At 34.7% G+C, this 19,046-nt stretch overlaps 1 protein-coding gene across 10 annotated transcripts in view; it reads right to left on the bottom strand.

The window, feature by feature from the left end:
- The window catches only part of EPB41L2 (erythrocyte membrane protein band 4.1 like 2), a 105,117-nt gene that overhangs the window by 27,844 nt on the left and 58,227 nt on the right, over positions 1-19,046 (bottom strand). For all 10 annotated transcript variants that reach the window (XM_021390588.1, XM_021390578.1, XM_021390581.1 and 7 more), the window contains 6 exons: positions 16,378-16,420; positions 7,434-7,509; positions 5,724-5,942; positions 5,194-5,281; positions 3,528-3,680; positions 1,814-1,911 (listed from right to left, as the gene is read on the bottom strand). In XM_021390588.1, the coding sequence (XP_021246263.1) occupies positions 1,814-1,911; positions 3,528-3,680; positions 5,194-5,281; positions 5,724-5,942; positions 7,434-7,509; positions 16,378-16,420 (677 nt within the window). The remainder of the gene's footprint in view (positions 1-1,813; positions 1,912-3,527; positions 3,681-5,193; positions 5,282-5,723; positions 5,943-7,433; positions 7,510-16,377; positions 16,421-19,046) is intronic.

Below are 19,046 nucleotides of genomic sequence, written 5' to 3'. Positions count from 1 at the left end.
TAATGTTTCAGTTTTTCTCAAATAGTAATTACATCACAAAGACAAATACTATAAGGAATTTTCTATGTTATATAGGGTGTGCTGAGAGATCCGAAAGCTAAATATATACATCTACATTTAATACAATTTACTGTGGTATACACAAGCAATATACATGCTATAAAAAAAGCTATAATGTCTTCCACTGCGGTGATTGCTTCTGTTGTTTATCTTTGGAGACAAACAGAGCTGGATTTATTTTACTGTTTTTAAATTAGGATGAGAGGCTCTGAGGATTTTCTGTCTGATGACATCAGTGGCGAATATGGATTTTACAGAATGGTTGAAATATCTGTTACATAATTCTTGTCATCATGTCATTCCTGATTAGAAAAATTTATTTCTGATTGGAATGAAATCCAATTGATTTTATTATGTCAGAATTTCTGTAGTAAGATTATCTAATTAATATTAATGCTCCTGATAATTTTTCTATTGGCAAATGGTAGCTCTCAGTTCAGGATTTTTTTTTTTTTTTTACTTCCATAAGACTTTTTTATTCTCCATTTACATACATTGGAAATACAGTTTTCTTGCCAAAGCAAAACACTGCATGAATTATTTGAAAAGCACTTTTGTTCTTGCTATTGCAGAGCAGGTCTGCATCCCATTAGGGTAACAGACAAGCCAAGCCAAAGGAGACTTCAAATTTTTGAAGTAAACAGTGGTGGGACATTAATCTTAATGAACTTACCTAATGAATTCTATCAAACAGGAAAAAAATCAAGCATTTTGAAATAATTGTTTCTAAAGTAAGATAGATTATTCCTTTAATTGTCAATCTCAACATAAACACTAATATTGCATTCAAGTATGTTCTGGATTCAGTGAAAATCTGAACACTGAAAACTGCCCAGTGAGACAGTTCTACTAATGAATTGCTTGGGTGTCATGTTCCTCAAGTTCTCTATCTAGCAGGTGTTTAGGTAATACCTAGCATGCAGTAACAGGATTGAAAGCGTCTTAAAACACTTTTTTTTTTTAAATAAGAGGCAGGTTACTGAAGGAGAAAGCTTACCCTTGCTACAATGAGAAACTGATTCAAGATTCAGTGCCTATTCAATGCATAAGAAATTCAACCTAATCCTATGACTGCTGGGTTGCAAGGATAGCTGCACTTCCTCATGGAGGTTGTGCTATTACAAAAATTAAATTACTTTTCAATGGTGAAAGCAGAAAGAGAAACAACTCTATTGTTAAAGTGCTCGTTTACAAATAGTATGTAGTTTCAGTGACCAATTCAGAATTTTATATTTATTAGTTACTGGAAAAAGCAGAGAGAAGGAGTTAATTATGTAAACAAATAGCACTCTTATTCTTTAAAGTAAGAATTACTTCAAAGACTGTAAACTCAGCCCACTTTATAAACAAGCAAGAATTCAGATGTAAGCATTTACACAGCTGAAGATTCTGAAGAGTACATTTAAAGAAGTTTACTTTCAAGCCCTCAGAGCCTCTTTTGAAGGCGTATATCGGCTTTCTAGATTCTCATACTGAAAAGCCCATCTTTCAACTAGTACAATGTATGATTACTAGTTCAGTTCCATACTGTTAGCATGCTGGAAGTTTAAATGACAGTTAATCGTACCTGAGATCTTCGAAACTGGTAATTTGTGGTCAATGACCAGTAGGATGTCTTTTGTCTAAGAAGTGTCAATTGATGGAGAAAGTAAGGTAAGAGAGGGGAAAAATCTTCTTTACTTTTCTCATATCCTTTCAAAGAAAGACATGAGTAGAGCTGGCAAATTGGAGGAAGCAGAGAATTATTATTCACCTGAAGAAAGTATGGTGCTCCACACAGACCTTCCATAACCTCTTAGCGGCCCGATGGTTTGGCAGTTTGAATCCAATAGTGCTCTCAAACTGTTCCAGCTGGAAAGAATTCACAAGTAAATTAACCAATTTCCTTAAGCTGTCTATTAATTAGAAGGCCATTCACATAGTTCCATTACTGGAACAAGCAATAATTCTCCTGTCATAAGACTCCATAAGACTTCAAAAGACCAGAGTTTCCAATCTTTTAATATAATTACACTGGGTGGGTTAGTCATGATGGGTGACTATCACTTTATCACTTCCTATCTGTACTAATGACTGTTTTAAGAAATTTAATAATACTTTAGTTTTTCTTGCTAATTTTCTGACTAGCTACTTTTAAACTGCAGGAAGTAATTGTACTGCAGATTGTGATGTATGCTTTCTTTGGATGTAATACCAATCTGAAATCCATACTGTAGTGTCACTCTGACTGATCTGCCTCATTATATATCAGATTATAGAAAAAACATTACATCTATGTTTATACATCTGTCTTCCAGAACTTACAAAACTGCAATGTTTGCATTGGTTTACTGGCATCTGGACTTCGAACTAAATTACTTCATCTTGCAAAACTTAAGAACCATCAGTATTGTTATAGCTCCTGTCACTTCATTTAATGTCTATTTACACTAAAATACTTTAGTGACTTCAAATTGATTCTGTTCTGCACTTCAACAAATCAGCAAAACAGAGTCTGGAAATTACTCTGAAGTTTAGGCGAGCACAAACACAACTGTTTTGAGAAATGATGAGTTGCTTTATAAAATTGCATGTGCTAATACTTTATGGAAATTTAAACAAGAGATCTTGAAACTGAAATTGAGATACTTTTAAAACATATCTTTAAAACGTGCCTCACTGTTTGTAAACACAGTTGATTACACATCAGCATACAGCAGCAATATTGCTTTTACATACGACTGTGGAAAAATTTTCAGTGGCATGCCATCTATTTTTAACAAATTTATATTTTGCTTTAGTAGAGAGTACATACCTTGCCTAAAATAAAGAGGCATAAATAGGAATAAATTTAAGGCTTTTTTCTATTAGCTGTACAATTTCACTAACATCTTTTGTTTTATGTATTCACACAATAAAAGACACCCTAAACATTTCAGAGCCAAATTCATCAAGTTCAACATGTTTCTACCAAGAATTTCTTGTTAAAATATGTTCGAAATGTAAACCCTCCTCCTTTATCAATTTTCACGAACTTATAATGGTATCTGAGAATAAAGATGAATTCAGTATTTCCATGGCTGCTAATAAAAAGAACATCCTACAGGACAACTCAGGCCTTTGGCTACACCCACAGAACTAGAAGCACTGACATTTAATGAACAATTATACCCAAGGAGGAAGTGAAGCTGGCTTCTCCCTTAAGGCTGCAAGTTTCTATGGACAGGAAAACAAGGGCAGTGTACTAGACTTCCTGCTAAAACTATTGCAACTAGTAAGAAAAACAAAACAAAACATTTTCTGCTTGGATAACATTCTTTAATAAGAAAATTTTCTAATATAAGCCGTGCAATTTGAAGAGAAAAATCCAATTAATTCCAATTCCAACGTAAGACTGCCAGAGTGCGTGGTAAAAACTGATGCTGTTATTTTGTTGCTAGGTAGAGATGACAGGACAAAAAAAAGCAAGATAGAAAGGCATTACTTACTTCCGCTGGCCTGACTTTGATGTAGAAATTACTTCTCTTATAGGAAATCTTCAGAATTTTTGGCCAAGCAAAGCGGTTGATCCGGAGTCTGTCTTTGTAAATGAGCAGTCCATTAGCACATACACCCAGCATGATATCCACACCTTCAGAATCCTATCATGTATAAGACAGTTTAATAAAAATCAGGTTAATAGCATTCCAAAAAGAATAATTATCCCTGGTATAACCTTGAAGGAAGAATTTGTTTCATATCCAAACTGGAAAGACAGTGACAATGAGATACTTAATGAAGAAGTGGCTAAGTAAAATAATTTCAGAGGAAACGTTTTGGACTTCAGTAATGACTTTACTACTGCTCTGCGTATGCCACAGCTCTGGGAAATTCTGATATATTCTGGTGATAAGAACTAAGTCAACAACACACAACTAGGAGAACTGTGGTAGAAGTGTGATCAATAACTTTTAATATAAAAAGGAGAAATTAAGAACAGACCTTTCCAACTTAGAACAGCCAATGAAGGTAAGAGCAAGTTGGTGATAATGGTGATCTTTTATATTCACCTTCTATTCCAGTGAATATTCCACTAGAAGTAGTGGATAAGTAGATGAAAACATCAACATAATTATTTCAATCAAAGCACTGTCAGGCAACATATCTTAGCATTCTGTGCCACTTAACAGGTATTTGATGTCTGTTTAGGAGGCTACAGAATCAAGCACTTACTGATAAGACTTAGATATGCCATACTGCTGCATACTAACACAGCAGAATCTTGTGTCCTCACAAGCAACAAATGAACTACTACAAAAGCCAACACTATCATTAAAAAGTTGCTCTACCAGCATAACAATTAACAGCTCCAAATAGACCCTGGCAAACAGCACTCCTAAAGCTTGCAGCTACTTCACTGCAGCAAAGGAAAGCTCTATAAAACTCGAAATATACTAGTTCCTTAAAGTGCTTCAAACCAAGTGAATTGCCATGCTGCACTTGTACTAGAAAAAGTAAGTACTATAGACATATTTAATATCCATGAATAAAAATTTAAGTGTATTTTCATGTGTTTCTAAGAGAACCCAAGTCTACAGGAAAACTGCAAATATAAGTGTGCAATTTTTCTGCACAATTTCTCTCATATTTTAAAGTATTGTTTGTCTTTATATATAGGATTAATACACTTACAATGCACTAATTTTCCTAATAACATGAGGCTCTGTATTTTTTTTTACCTTAAAAAAACACTAGAAATGCTAATTTGATTTGACCCATCCAGAGGAGTGGAAAGAAAACACCAAAAATCACCCTCGCTCAAGATCTTTCCCCTCCCATACTCTGAGACTTACGGTATCACATAAATAATTGCATATTCTTTTAGGCTTTACATTATAATCCCAAGTCTCTTTGGCACTAAAAGCCAGACATTTAAAATTTACTTAGCCACTCTTATTCTTCCTAGAATGCATGTATAACTATGCATTAAATAAACCTAGATTTAAAATGAATTATAACAATTCTAGAGCTGTTAACCAAGTAATCACCATGAACGAGAAATAAAAGGCTTATATATAATTACTGAAGTTCTGAAACATTTTAAATGAAGTAATTTGTGTATGTTACATCCTTTAATATTAAGCACTATCCTTAAGACAAACCAAACCCCAATACCTTGGCATGATGTAAATCCACTCCATACATTGACAGCCTCTTAGCATTTTCTAGGAACTGGGAATCCGCCTGTGCTGGAGTCAGGCCCCTAAAACCATTGAGCAAACCTTGAGTCCACTGATAAAAGTACTGAGAATCAAAACTAAGTGGAATAGAAAAACATGAGTTTATAAGATATCAATAGCACATTTGCCCTAAGGGGAAACTGTTCTTTCAGAGTATGCTGTATTCTTTTAATACATTGTGGTTTGTTTTTTTTTAAATTCACTGTTTCAACATTTTTATGTCTACATTTCCTTACAAACTAATTCATAGGCTTTGACAAAAGTAATTTTTCAAAATGTTCTTCTCTGGTACCTTATTGAAGTTATGATTTTGAAATGCTTGGAATTAAGAGGCTCCAGTTACGCAGCGAAAGACTTCCAGAGCAACAATAAACTTCATTTTAACAGTTTTACACAAACTCTTAAGAGAAATGACACAAACATGACAAAGCATCATTTCATTTTGTTCCACTACATCTGATAGACCTGTGTGTTTTGTGTAGCTCAGCTACTTTCTCCTCCATTTCTTGAGTTTGATTGGGTGCAAATTGAAATTCACTGATGTAGTCACTACGGTGCTCCTCTGGGTCATGATCACCCATTTCAGCCTGCAGGGTATATGAACCAAGGAGGGCGTGAGTCACAAAAGAACATGGCAGTCGACCAGAAGCAATATCTTGGCGAAGCTGTAGGCACAAGAAATATCTGCAAGACAAGGGAAAGGAGAAAAAAACAAAAACAAACAAAAATGGACAAAGTTAACACATCAAGCTCATACGAGATATTGCAGAATTTCTCCAGATACACATGATCATAGAAGCATATTTTAAAGTGAGTACATTAGTAATTTGTTACACTTTGTTGTATTTGAGTGTCAATTTACTATGAGGTAATGATTTCAATTTTTAAGAGTCAGTATCACTTTCATAAATAATCTGTAAAGCAGGAAAAATTACGATCTCCAATATATAAACAAATGAAAAAATATACCCGGTAACAAAAGTAGATTTAAGAATGCCTTCATTTCACATTCTTGACTACAACTGTTTAAGGTTTACAAATAAAACCCATGGATTTCCTGTTCATTTCGTATTGAATATCCCCTTCGCTTAATAATTGTAACTTTTATATACCCTATAGTTCACTAGCTAATCAAACCATGTAATACGCAGAAATCTGTTTTAGTGCTGAAATCATAACTGCTTTCTTCAAACCACATATGGATTAGAATTTAATTGCAAGGACTGCAGACAGTTTTTTACCAGATACAGTAAGTTAACATTGTGCCCTAGCACAGATATTTAATTATTTTTATTTATTTATTTTTACAAATGAATCTCAAATTTTAAGGAATTTAGCTTTAAGCTATCATTAAAATGCTTTTATCAGTTGAAAATGCAATTCAAGGGCCAACTGGCTTACTGGAAAGTTTCAAAGTAAACACAGACAAGATATAGTGCATACTTAGCGTCTTAAGTTACTTGTAGTAATATATCAGCTACAGATTTGAATAGCTATCTTGTTTTGGGCAGAAGACTGATCAGATGCAATGTGTAATAATTACATCTCACCTCAGCAGAATTAACTAATTCCAAATTAAAAGTAAGTGCTTATGTTTTCCTTAACTCCTGAAAAAAATGAGTGAATTGAGCAAGCTATCTACAGGTTATGTTTGTCTTACCATCCTTATTTTAGGTGCCTAGAAAGCACTGAAAAGGCGGTGGATACTACATAAGAACTAAGGAAGATAATTATTTCCATGTTTTATGGTTTCATTTAATGCAGATGTGTAAAACTATGTCATATTGTTGAAAATGTAAATTACAACACAACCATACTCTCCTTTGCTCTATGATAAAGCAGTAGCCCAAAAATAAACCATGGGCTTCCTTTGAACACAATCATTTTCATTTACCTCCCCCCTCTTGCCTTCCTCAACATTATATTTTTTTTCTGAATAAACACTGGCCTCTCATTCTTATTAATACCCCTTTAGAAATTTCTGCTATGTCAAAATTCTCCTGTGCCAAGGGACTCCTTTGTGTCAACATTTCAAAGAGTAGTTGGCATAAGAACAACTTTAGCACCCTATAGTAAACCTGCTAGTAGTCAAACCTGCTATGGCATCCAAAAACCAAAGTAGTCTAATTTGATCAAACAACATCATTAAAATGAAAAATTATGAACTATGCATACCTAGTGATGTCTTCAGTCAATTGTGAAGGATCAGGAGGATAAAATTTCACATTAAAAGTGAACAGCCAAGGTAAACCTATACATGGGAAACAACTGATTGTTAATCTCAAATACAGAAAAGGCAAGCAAAGAAAGAGCCTTACTGAAAAAAATTCTAGGCAGTCAGGTAAATCTTCGATTAATGAAAGCTTAAAGAAAACACTTGAAAGTACTTTCCCCTCTTCTTATATTAGTAAGAATCACAGATTATTTTCATTATCAGGTAACTCATACACACATACAGTGAAATATTAGTATGTTGAAAATTATTCTTTAAATGATGTTTTACAAGTTATGTAAACAGCACGAGTGTTTAATTTGAAAATGACCATACTGTCTTACCACTTCTGAGGTATTCTGTTCAAATACAAACACCGTTTGCACTAAATCTGCATTTATTACCAACACTTCAAGGGTTAACAATCTCCCTGTTTAAATTGATTGTAGTTTGAATGACTGTACAATAATTATGAATATGAGATGTGAAAATGAGGTCTATGTTGCATATAACAGAAAGAAAAAGTAAACTGTTATTGAATGCATGGAAGATAAAACATTAGCCATGTCTCTTATAAAATCATTTACGTTTTCTCAAACAAGAAAACCTTTAACAACTATAATAACAATTGTGTTTAAATTTTTAATTCACATGCGTCAAAATTGTTAACACCATGTTCACCTTATATGCCAAAGCACAGTTAAAACTAGGTTAATAATTTGTCAAAGCATAAAATACTGCCTTTAATCATAGCTCTAGTTTTAAAACAGCTTTCAAATCTTAAAAATGTGAGGTGCTCAAATAATGAAAATCCATTGCCGGAATGTTATGCTTTTGTAAATCTATATGCAAGAGGAATATGATCACTGAGAAGTACTAATGCCTTGACAAAATACAGAACTTTCCAAATTCAAACAAATTTTATTTAGCACAGCACAGACATGTACACAAAAGAAAGTAGCAAAATAGAAAGCCAGAAAAAGAATTTAATAGTTTGTTTTTGCATGCTGTTTCAAAGCAGCTAAGCTTTATCATATCTTGCCAGACAGAGTAAAACTACAATGTAATTTGCCAAAAACGATGATGAAAGATAAAAAATAAAAATAATATTTAAAAAATTAACTAGATGTATTTCTCTCTCTCTCTTCCCTTTTCTCCTAATACAAATAATATTTTTGGTGAAAGATTTAAAAATAACTTTAAAAAAAGACAATCATTTTATAAAGCTGGTCAACAGTGAATTTTGAACCTTAAGTAAGATTTTTAAAAGCTGCAATATACACATAAATCATGCATTAAAAAATGTCTATTATGACAAAAAATTACTAAAATGCTATTCCCAGCATTACACTATGGGTGCTGGGATTTTTTGTTTAAGGTCATTTCCCTAGAAACAAAAAACCCACTATTTTAAAATTTCGTAGCTGTTAAATTGTGAAAAGGTACTTTGTGTCAGAATTTCAACATTTCAAAAATTACTTCATATTTTCAGGCATGAGTACTCACTGGAGCACTTCAATTCCTCCATAATTCTGCCTAAATGAGAACCTCGTTTTTCAGCTGACTGCTAACTCAGTATTTCCTTTAGCAAGCTTGGCAATCTAATGTATCTTAATGTATTTGTTTGTTAGGACAATTATAGCTTTGCTTATGAACTAAGGTACATCTCCTTAAATGAGAAAGCCTAATTTGTGTGATGGACACTGGTACTGAATTGGGTAAAATATCCCTTACTGCATCAATTACTGAAATCTAGCGCAAGACAGAATTAAGACAAAAACATCACAAGAAAATTTCTAACAATAACTTATAAGATGAACAAATAAACTGAAATCTGAAATACATGATAAGATTGGCCTGCTTCCATCAATCTCTCAGGAAATTGGCATCATTTAATGCTAATATTAAGTAAACCAAATTGATGACAAGAAACAGTTGGGCTTAAAATACCTATGCTAACAGCGTTCAGGAGTTGTAATGATAACGGAGGCTACAGGGGAGAGGTTGCACTTCCACACGGGTGCTAACCACACAATGCTTTCCTGGAATGAAGCAGTGCTTCCTGGCATGAATAAATTTTTCCTGGTCTAAGACTATAGTTAAAATAGTCACAGGTGAATTCCTGTTTAATCTATTTCTCTTTGTTGTCAGTGTTTTTACCTTTATCCTTCAAAAAAGCACTGTAACCAGGAACCTAGACATTGCTGAGGGGGAGGGGAGGAGGAAGGGGAAAAGAAGCTTCTAAAAGCTAAAAAGAGAACAAATCCTCTCAATCTGCAGACTACGTGAAAAATTCCACGTCTGCTCATGCTAATTCTCATAACTAGTTCATAGGAAAAAAATGTACTTGACTTTCTATGAAATAATTTCTGGACAGTTGATAATCTTATACTTTATCTGAATACCAAAAACACATTTATCCTCAAAACATAGGCTAGCAAGTATATTTCAGCATGCACAGCCTATATTTCTAGTTCTCGATACAGCATACTGTTTATAGTCACATCACAGAGGCACACAAACATAACTGTCTTCACACAATAATGCACGCTACTAGTGGCACTATGAATCGATGGCCAAGATAAAAATAAAGGGTATTTAAAATGATACTTGGCAATTTGTCTCTGACAAAACTCTGTCTTAGCACTCAATAATATAAACTACAGAAATATCAAATTTTCTAGACAGCTTGATACCTCAAAAATGCTTCTGTCGCAACTTTAGGCACATTCTTAGAGAAAAAGAATGCAGTATGGCTAAGCAGCTAGCAACATACAATTAACACGATTCATTTCATTCAAACTTCTAAAACAGCGAGTTTTTATTCCACTAAAACACATTTTATAGCTTTTACTCATAGAACCACAAAGGTTAGAAAAGACCTCTAAGATCACCTAGTCCAACCACAAACCCATCACCACCATGGCCACTAACCCATGTCCCTCAGGGCCACATGTACATGGTTCTTGCACACCTCCAAGGGTGGTGACTCCCCCACCTCCCAAGGCAGCCTGTTCCAACACTTATCACTCTTTCTGACAAGTTTTTCCTAACATTCAACCAGAACCTCCCCTAGTGCAACTAGTCCTATTGCTACTTATGTGGGAGAAGAGGCCAACCCTCACCTCGCCACAAACTCCTTTCAGGCAGTTGCAGAGGGCAATAAGGTCTCTCCTGAGCCTCCTCTTCTCCAGACTAAACAATACCAGTTCCCTCAGCTGCTTCCCATAAGACATCTGCTCCAGACCCCTCACAGCAGCTTTGTTGCCCCTCTCTGGACATGCTCCCAGGCCTTGATGTCTTTCTTGTACTGAGGAGCCCAAAACTGAACCCAGTGCTCGAGGTGTGGACTCACTAGAGCTGAGTACAGGGGAATGATCACCTCCCTGCTCCTGCTGGCAACACTATTTCTGATACAAGCCAGGATGCCATTGGCCTTCTTGGCCACCTGGGCACACTGCTGGCTCATGCTTAGCTGAGCATCAACCAACACCCCAGGTCCATTTCCTCTATGCTGTCTTCCAGCCACTCTGCCCCAAGCCTGTAGCGTTGCTTGGAGTTGTGGCTAAAGTGCAGGACCTGGCACTCAGCCTTCCCGAACCCCATAGTGCTCAGCCCAGCGATCCAGCCTGTCCACATCCCTCTGAAGGGCCTTCCTACCCCCAGTGTTACCTCTGTACATCAGGTAACATTTTTAGTATACTGTGTGACTAGGACAGATGCACTGCTCACAGACAGATAAAAAATGTTCCATGAAACTATGAAAAGCAATAGGGAAGATCTATAACCAGTCCACATTTTCAAAGCTGCACCAACAAAAACAGAGTCCAGACAGTCCCTTCTGGACAAAGATCCAGCTCACAAACTTAGCTGTAAACTGCAAAATCATTTTTATAACTAACAGGAGTAAAGGAACACTTCCACAGGACAACTCTTCCTTTAGCACAGGTGTTTCTTTCTCTTCATTGCTAAATTCTGGTAGATCTGTATTAGCTACAAATTTTACATGTATATACTAATTTACATAGAAGAGTTGGATATAAAATAAAGTGACCTTACACATACAAGTAATCACGTTTATATATATGCGCACACACAAAGAGTTGTGTTAGACATACATGTTTTACCTGAGCTTGCTATGTTTTGTTAGCTATACAATCAGACAGCCAGAGCTGTATATTTAAAATGTTAGTCTTTTCCTTAATAAATTCTAACTTCCTGTAGCACTTTAGTACAAATTGGAAAATCCTCAAATATTGTAGTACATGGTGTTGCAAAATACTAAATTTGTGCTACACCATTCTTACAGAATTCTGTTTATTAATTTATCACCATTTGGTCTACTGTGCAATTTGAAAGTACATATATTTAATCATATCATTATTCCTTCTTATCTTTGATCCTGAGAAGTTAAGATGTTTAGTCTTATCTGCAGAATATACCATAGAACCAAGAATGTCAAAAGACTTCCAACTCCACAGTATTCCCAGAGCAACTTTAATTGCTGGTTATACAAGTCTCAGGGTCAAGGTTAGTATTGCATTTGGCTATTTTTAAGTTCCCCAATCTGAATGACAGTATGCACACTAATGATAAAGATGCTGAGAACAGTCTTTAGCATGAATAAAAAGATTTAAATTTATAGTCCAAGAATTGCCACCAGCTGACTTAACTGGTGTATTACTGTATCTGCTCTAATCCACTTCCACAAAATTATTTTCCTCACCTTCCTCAAGAAGGAAATTGAATCAGTAAACAAGTAAATAAGATCTACTGTCTTCCCTCCATCAGCCAATCACTCCTTTCTAAAAAAGAAACAACTTTTCTGTCACAGTAACTGTTATCAGTTTTGATACTTGTGGACATGATTCCATTCAACCCTAGACTGCTGAAATTTAATTTTCTATATAAGACATAACTGACTCCCTTTATAGCCAATGAAAGTTTAACACTCGGATACTTATTTCAGAATGCAATTTCTCACCTCCTGGAAGCATCCACTCCTTCAGAAAACAACTGCTGTTAACTTAGGTGGACAAGGTTTAACAAAATTAGATCAGATCAATTATATTATGGGTACTACCAGGAGTTTCTAGAATCTTTATGGTTAAATAGGTACTCTTGACAAAAACAGTAATATTTACTTTCAATAGCAAAAATAGTTAAAATTATGCTATACGAGGTGAGATTCCACAAAAAAAAAACCCACTCCAGTCTCTTCTGCCCTCAGAATTTCCAAATGCTCTCTATATTGTGTTAAATATACAACACATGATATGCAATATGAACTTTTTGTATAACATAATAGAGCTTTAAATTTTCACAGTAAAAATACTAACTGTGCTGCAGGTTTGAAAGAATTGACATAACAGTGCATTGGACCTAAACAACTATTCAACATTACATACAATTTTAACTTCCATTTAGAAAATTATGAATTCTAGCCGCAGCAAAAGCAGGACACATACCAACTATATTTTCAAAATTTGTGTGGAGGGAGAGAGAAGCAGGTCTATAACTCACTTTCACATACTTCAGCTACACAAACGAGCAAATAAGTTTCCTAGAACAGATGATTTATACATTCACATCTAAACTCTACTGCTGACAAACAATTGATCTTCAATCACAATTAATATTACAATGAAACCAGGTTTATGTAGCTTGCTCATGCAGTTGTTAGACTGAGTCAAGAAAAACAAACAAAACTGAATTGAATGTTATATACATACTAAATGTACATCTTGCACAGAAATTCTCATATTAAATTTTATGTAAGTGTGAAACATCATACCCTCTGAAATTCAGGATTTATTTTTTCCAAAGGCAGTGGCTACTGTTTGTCCCTTTACTATATCCAAGAGCTGAAGTTCTCAATTTTGCAAAAGCGTGAATCCACTTTAGATGTACCACTTTTCAAGACAGTGACAGAAATGTAATTATCCCACCTGAACATAACTGGTTTAATTGAAAGTTTTTAATCACAGTGAATATCTCATTATGAGTTTAGAAAAAATTCCTGAACAGTTCAGGTTGACTGAAGCCAGAAAAGTTTTTTTTTTTGTCACCTTCATAACTGTAAGAAGACAGCCAGTAATATGTGGACCAAGTTTACTAACCACATCGACATCGCTATAGTGGTAATTGCTGAGGTCCAACATAATTGCCCAGTGAAAAGCCAACCTTAAAAAAAATGAGACCATACAAAATCCTGGGGACCCTGAAGCTGAACAACAGACAGCCTGATGCAAACCATGTCTTGAAGGAGACTACAGGATTCTTGTTTCATTTTCCACAGTCAAAGAATAGTACACAAGTACTCAACATATCTCTCAAATAATAACAATATTTATAATAACTTATGGAGTACTAAGTTAAAACCTGGCATGCTGAACTCCACTCTGTCACATTTGTATGTTCAGATACATGTATCAGTTTGGATACAATAATCTAGCATGTTAGTGCTACAGAGACTTTTAAAGGTCATCTGGTCCAACTCCCCTGCATTGAACAGGGACACCTACAGCTAGATCAGGTTGCCTAGAGCTCCCTCCAGCCTTACCTTGAATATCTCCAGGAATGGGACATCTGCCAGCTCTCTGGGCAACATGTTTCTGTATTTTACCACCCTTATGGTAAAAAAACCTTCTTTGTTATATTCAGTCTAAATCTCCTCTCTTTTTAGTTTGAAACCATTTCCCCTTGTCCTGTTACAACAGACCCTGTTAAAAAGTCTGTCCCCTTCTTTCTTGTAGCCCCCTCCTTCAGATACTGAAAGGCTGCTATCAGGTCTCGCCGGAGTCTTCTCTTTTGGAGGTTGAAAAGTCCCTGCTCTCTCTCATGCTGTACGTGAGGAAAGGAAATGTGTTTCCTCTTTGCAAATGACGAAATAGGCTAGTAGGTTTTACAGGTACCCTAAATATATTATAATTGAATTTTTTTCTTTTTAATGTAAGACACCTATTCCTAATTAGAACTAAACCTGAAAAAAACAATAACAAAAAGAAACCTCCTTGCTTGACACCCAGCTAGCTGGGAAGAAAAATTTGCTTTTGCAGTACATTGAAATATCTGGAAATTTTAAAACAATGATTACAAAGAATACAACAGTATGTTAATTACTTGAAAATCAGCATAAGTAACTTTCATTCCTGAAATCTTTAAAATGGTGTTGTCATTTGGTTGTTTACCTTATACACCATGCCTATGAACTCTGAAGTACTACAGACCAGAGAAAAAACTCCAATTGTGATGCCTAATTCAAGAAACCAGACTTGATCTCCTATATAAAAAAAACATGTCTTCATGCTGTATGAAAAATCGGATTCCCTTAAAATATTTTTGGAGTACACATTAAACAGTACCAAAAAATGTTATGTAGCGCATCCAAAACAATTTCAGGCCATTTCTTACATTTCTGATTCGAGACACTCGTAGGGTCTCTAGAAAGCAGATAACTACTGAAGACAATAACACAAAGTATCAATGCCCTCAGTCTTTTATTAAATATTAAAATCTAACAAAACAGCCTTTAGCACACATACTTTGACATAGGTTTTTATTGAAGACCTGACATTTCTTCAGAATAAAAATTACAATACCTATTACTTTTCTTTCAGTGAAAGAATAATTGTAGATGACTTCTACTTATATAAGCATATTAGTAATTTTAATAGGAGTTTATACAACAGCATATTAAATGAAAAAATAGCCTCCAGTGAAACTTCTGCAACTTCCATTTCTTCACTGAAAATAAAAACACATGCCTTCCTTAACATAGTAAGGGATTTAATCAATTTACAATGGTTAACAAAAGGATTAATTAACATATGGCTTTTCTTAATTACAAGCGCTTGAACTGGATCAAACACTGCAAAAGATCAAAGCCAGTTACTTAAACTTACATTCTTGTTGAGTTGGAAGTGTAGACACACAAATTTTATTATCATTACCTCTTCATAAAATTAGCATTCTCTCCCTACTTAGATTTCCTAAAAGCTACTAACAAAATAATGTTTCCACTGAATAATAATAATTAAAAAAATTAAAAGGAAACCATGTTGGTCACATGTGTAATGCAACGAGAAGAAATTCATTAAGAGCTGTTCTAACCCTTTCTAGTGGTTATTTTGAGACATTTAAAGTCAGGAAAAGTATTTCCTGAATTTATTGTCTACTCTAAAAGTTACATGGCTAGTGAAATACCTGACAGAACTTTATGGGAACAGAGTAAAATAAATTACTCATTGTATGGGGGTTGGAACTAGATGATCTTTAAGGTTCCTTCCAACCCTAGCCCATTCTATGATTCTCTGATTCTATCTTGAGTATGGGAAATAGAATTCTCACAGAGATTCCATCTGAAACACATCGTAGAGAGTACTTAAAAGTTCCACGATTGACGCATCAAAAAAGCCAGTGCTGGACCGGTCAGGTTTGAAAAAATACATGCTTTCTGTAAGGTATACTGATTTTCTCATAGTTTCATATTCTTCTCCTGCGTCTCTGAAGTTAAAGAGCCCTACAGCAACAAACGTGACTATTTTTGCAAGATAATATTCTCCATCTCATAACCCAAATATCAGCAACAAAATTTAAATAACATTCACTGTTTTGAGATGCAAAAATATCAGCCAATTAGTCAAATATAAAACAGAAAAATGTGGGTCAGCAGCCAGCATAATGATAATAATAATAATTAACTTCTACAGCACAAGTCTGTTTCACTCCTTGGATAGCAGACAAAAACAGAAGCTTTGGATTCTGTTTTAAGGTCAAATGTGTCATTATCAGATAAATTCTTGTAATGCTCTAAGCAAATTAGGCAACATCCAAACTATTGTTCAGAAACAATGTTTCTGTGAGCAAAAAAATGGTAGCATAACATCCAAATACATAAGTACTTACTTCGAATTTGTCTCTTAATTTCCTTTGAAGAATCTAGCCAGTTCTGAAAATGTAATAAAACAATACACAGTAGTTAAAATCATTTATCAGCAAAAAGTAGTAATTTTGTACAATTTCATACAATGCAATTAAAGTTTGTATTGTTCCAATATCTGTTCTCTTTAAAATTTCCCAGGGAATCTTAGAATTGAAGTTGTAATTTGGTAGCAAGTCACCCTGCCCTTGCACGTAAATGAAACTGTGTAATGTCATGCCCTTCATGGTTGTCTTACTGCTTTAGACTACTTATGCTAAGTGGATATTCTTACTGTAGAAGTGGTCTAGCAAATTACACTTGACAAATGCAATTTTCTCTCATCCTCATTTTATTGACATAGAAAGACTCCTTATGAAAAGGTATGTAATCCCTACGTGCCCGTGCTTACACACCCGTACAGAGCTATTTAAGACAAGATTTTCTCTTGATATCTGAAGATTTATTATTCCCATCACTTTTCTTGAAGTGTATACATTTTAGCTCTGATAACATTCAAAGGTGCTTTGAAAAATGACTCAAGTTTCTGAGTTTCCCCAAAGCAAAGTTCTCTATGAACATGTACAGTGTTAACACTGACACAATGGCAAGGTTCAAAAATAGATGCGTGGTTCTATTTTCAGCAATGCACATCAAATCAGTTGTTCATATCAACAACAAGCTGCCCAGATAGGTTGTGGAGTCTCCTTCTCTGGAGAGCATTTACATTTCAGTAGCCCGCTGCAGACAGTAGCAGCCTCAAGATCACAAGGGACCTCAGCACCAGCACAAACATTTCTAAAGGTGCATCTCTATCAACATTTCTTGCCTAACCTATACAAGTACTGGGTGTTGGGTACAAAATGACTCAACTTTCAGTATGTGGTGCCATACTGTAGACTCCAACAACTGTTCTGCAATACCTCGGAGTCCTTTTAAACAGACTTTGACAGTGGAAAATAAGTCTATTTCAAACAGACAAAGCATGCTATATCATCCTTTCATGAGTCTCTATGCATTAGGAGAATGTGAATTACATTACACTTTTACTCTACTGCAAATCGTTATTGTAGATCTCTGCTGGTAGAGGATGTGGCTTCTGTGAACATGAACCAAAACACTAAGTTTCTTGTTGTAAATGACCTTGATCCAAGCTAGTTTTGTCATTTATACTGAGCATTTACATTAGAAAAATACTGTTCACAAATAAATGCAAGAAAAACCTTTCTATAGTTTCTTAAGGTGCAATTAAAATACAAAGATAATTCCACATTCATTCAGCTTTAGGAAGTGTGCAACATCTACATTTCACAGCAATTACAATTCTTTTAGAGATGCACAGTCCACAACATTGTTGTAAAGAAAAAGATATAAAACACTCCCCTCAGAAAGTCTGGATAAAATTTATTCTGCTTAAATCAGAAAAAAAAATACTGTCGATATTCTTCCAACAGGCAAGGAAAGGCCTTGGAGTACATGTGAAGTCTTAAAATAATTTTAGCTGAAACTAATTTCAGCTACAATTATAATTCTAAATTTTCAGTTTTGACCTTAATTCCATTCCCAAAACATCTTATTCTTCTAATTATAGGTATAGCTAGAAAGTACCATGAACTCTTAAGTTTTAGACAAAGTATAGTATAAAGTAAGAAATATTTATATATGGTGTGGCATAATTACAGCAGAAAACTAGGATGCATGATTATGTTTGTGTCAAAACTATCTTTCATTATGGCAAAGCAGAAGAAAATATAAAACAGAATATGATGAAAAATTAGAATAATCATAATTTCTTTAAATTATTCAGTTCATTTTCTGATTTTCCAAGTCTGGGGTAAGTTTACAGGAAGCAAACTTTATTTGATGGAATAAAGGAAAATTGATAAAGTCAGATATTTGTTTTCCATTTATAAGCATAATTCCAGGGTTTTTTGTTTGTTTGTTTTTGGTTTGCATCTGTGCCTTTTGTTATGAGTAAAATAAACACAACTGAAAAAATCTACCCTGAAATAGACCCCTTAACACAGAATAGGCAGGTCTGTCTTTCAACACAAAAGACAAAGCGTATGTACACTACATTGCTCCAGTAGGCAAAAATCTATTTGTTTGTGAATGGTAAGGTTACAGATAAGACAAAATAATGAATTGTCAAAGAACAACAAAACGTTCTCTAACAGTACAAAAGTATTTTGTACAAACTCAGAAAAGCAGCATTTCCAGCTGGTGCCCACAACATAAGAGCACAAGCTTTCTAACACTTCTGCAGCCCAATTACAGTGTGAATGGAGCATTCATGAAATTTGGGGGTGTAATGCAATGAAATCACCAACTAAACTTTGGGCCAATAAATTTAACGTTTATAAAGCCATGAAAAAAAATGGTTAGCGAGTAACTTTACCTCAATAGCTTTAACATGTCTATTAAAGCTAACAAAATCAGTATGATTTTAAAACATAACGTCTCTCCCAGCTGCACAGAACACCCATAGAGGAAAGTTAATGGGACTCCTCCTCCAATGGTACCCTGATGGTGCATTAGGGAGCAGCTCTAATTCAAAAGAGCGCCTGGCATTGAGTTTCCACACCCCACAGCTGCTGTCTAGTTCAACAGCTGACTACTAAATGGGTGGCTGTGATGACTGCACAAGAATGAGAAA

This window comes from Numida meleagris, chromosome 3, assembly GCF_002078875.1.
Source record: "Numida meleagris isolate 19003 breed g44 Domestic line chromosome 3, NumMel1.0, whole genome shotgun sequence".
NCBI lineage: Eukaryota > Metazoa > Chordata > Aves > Galliformes > Numididae > Numida > Numida meleagris.
This window is presented reverse-complemented; position numbering and strand designations above follow the sequence as displayed.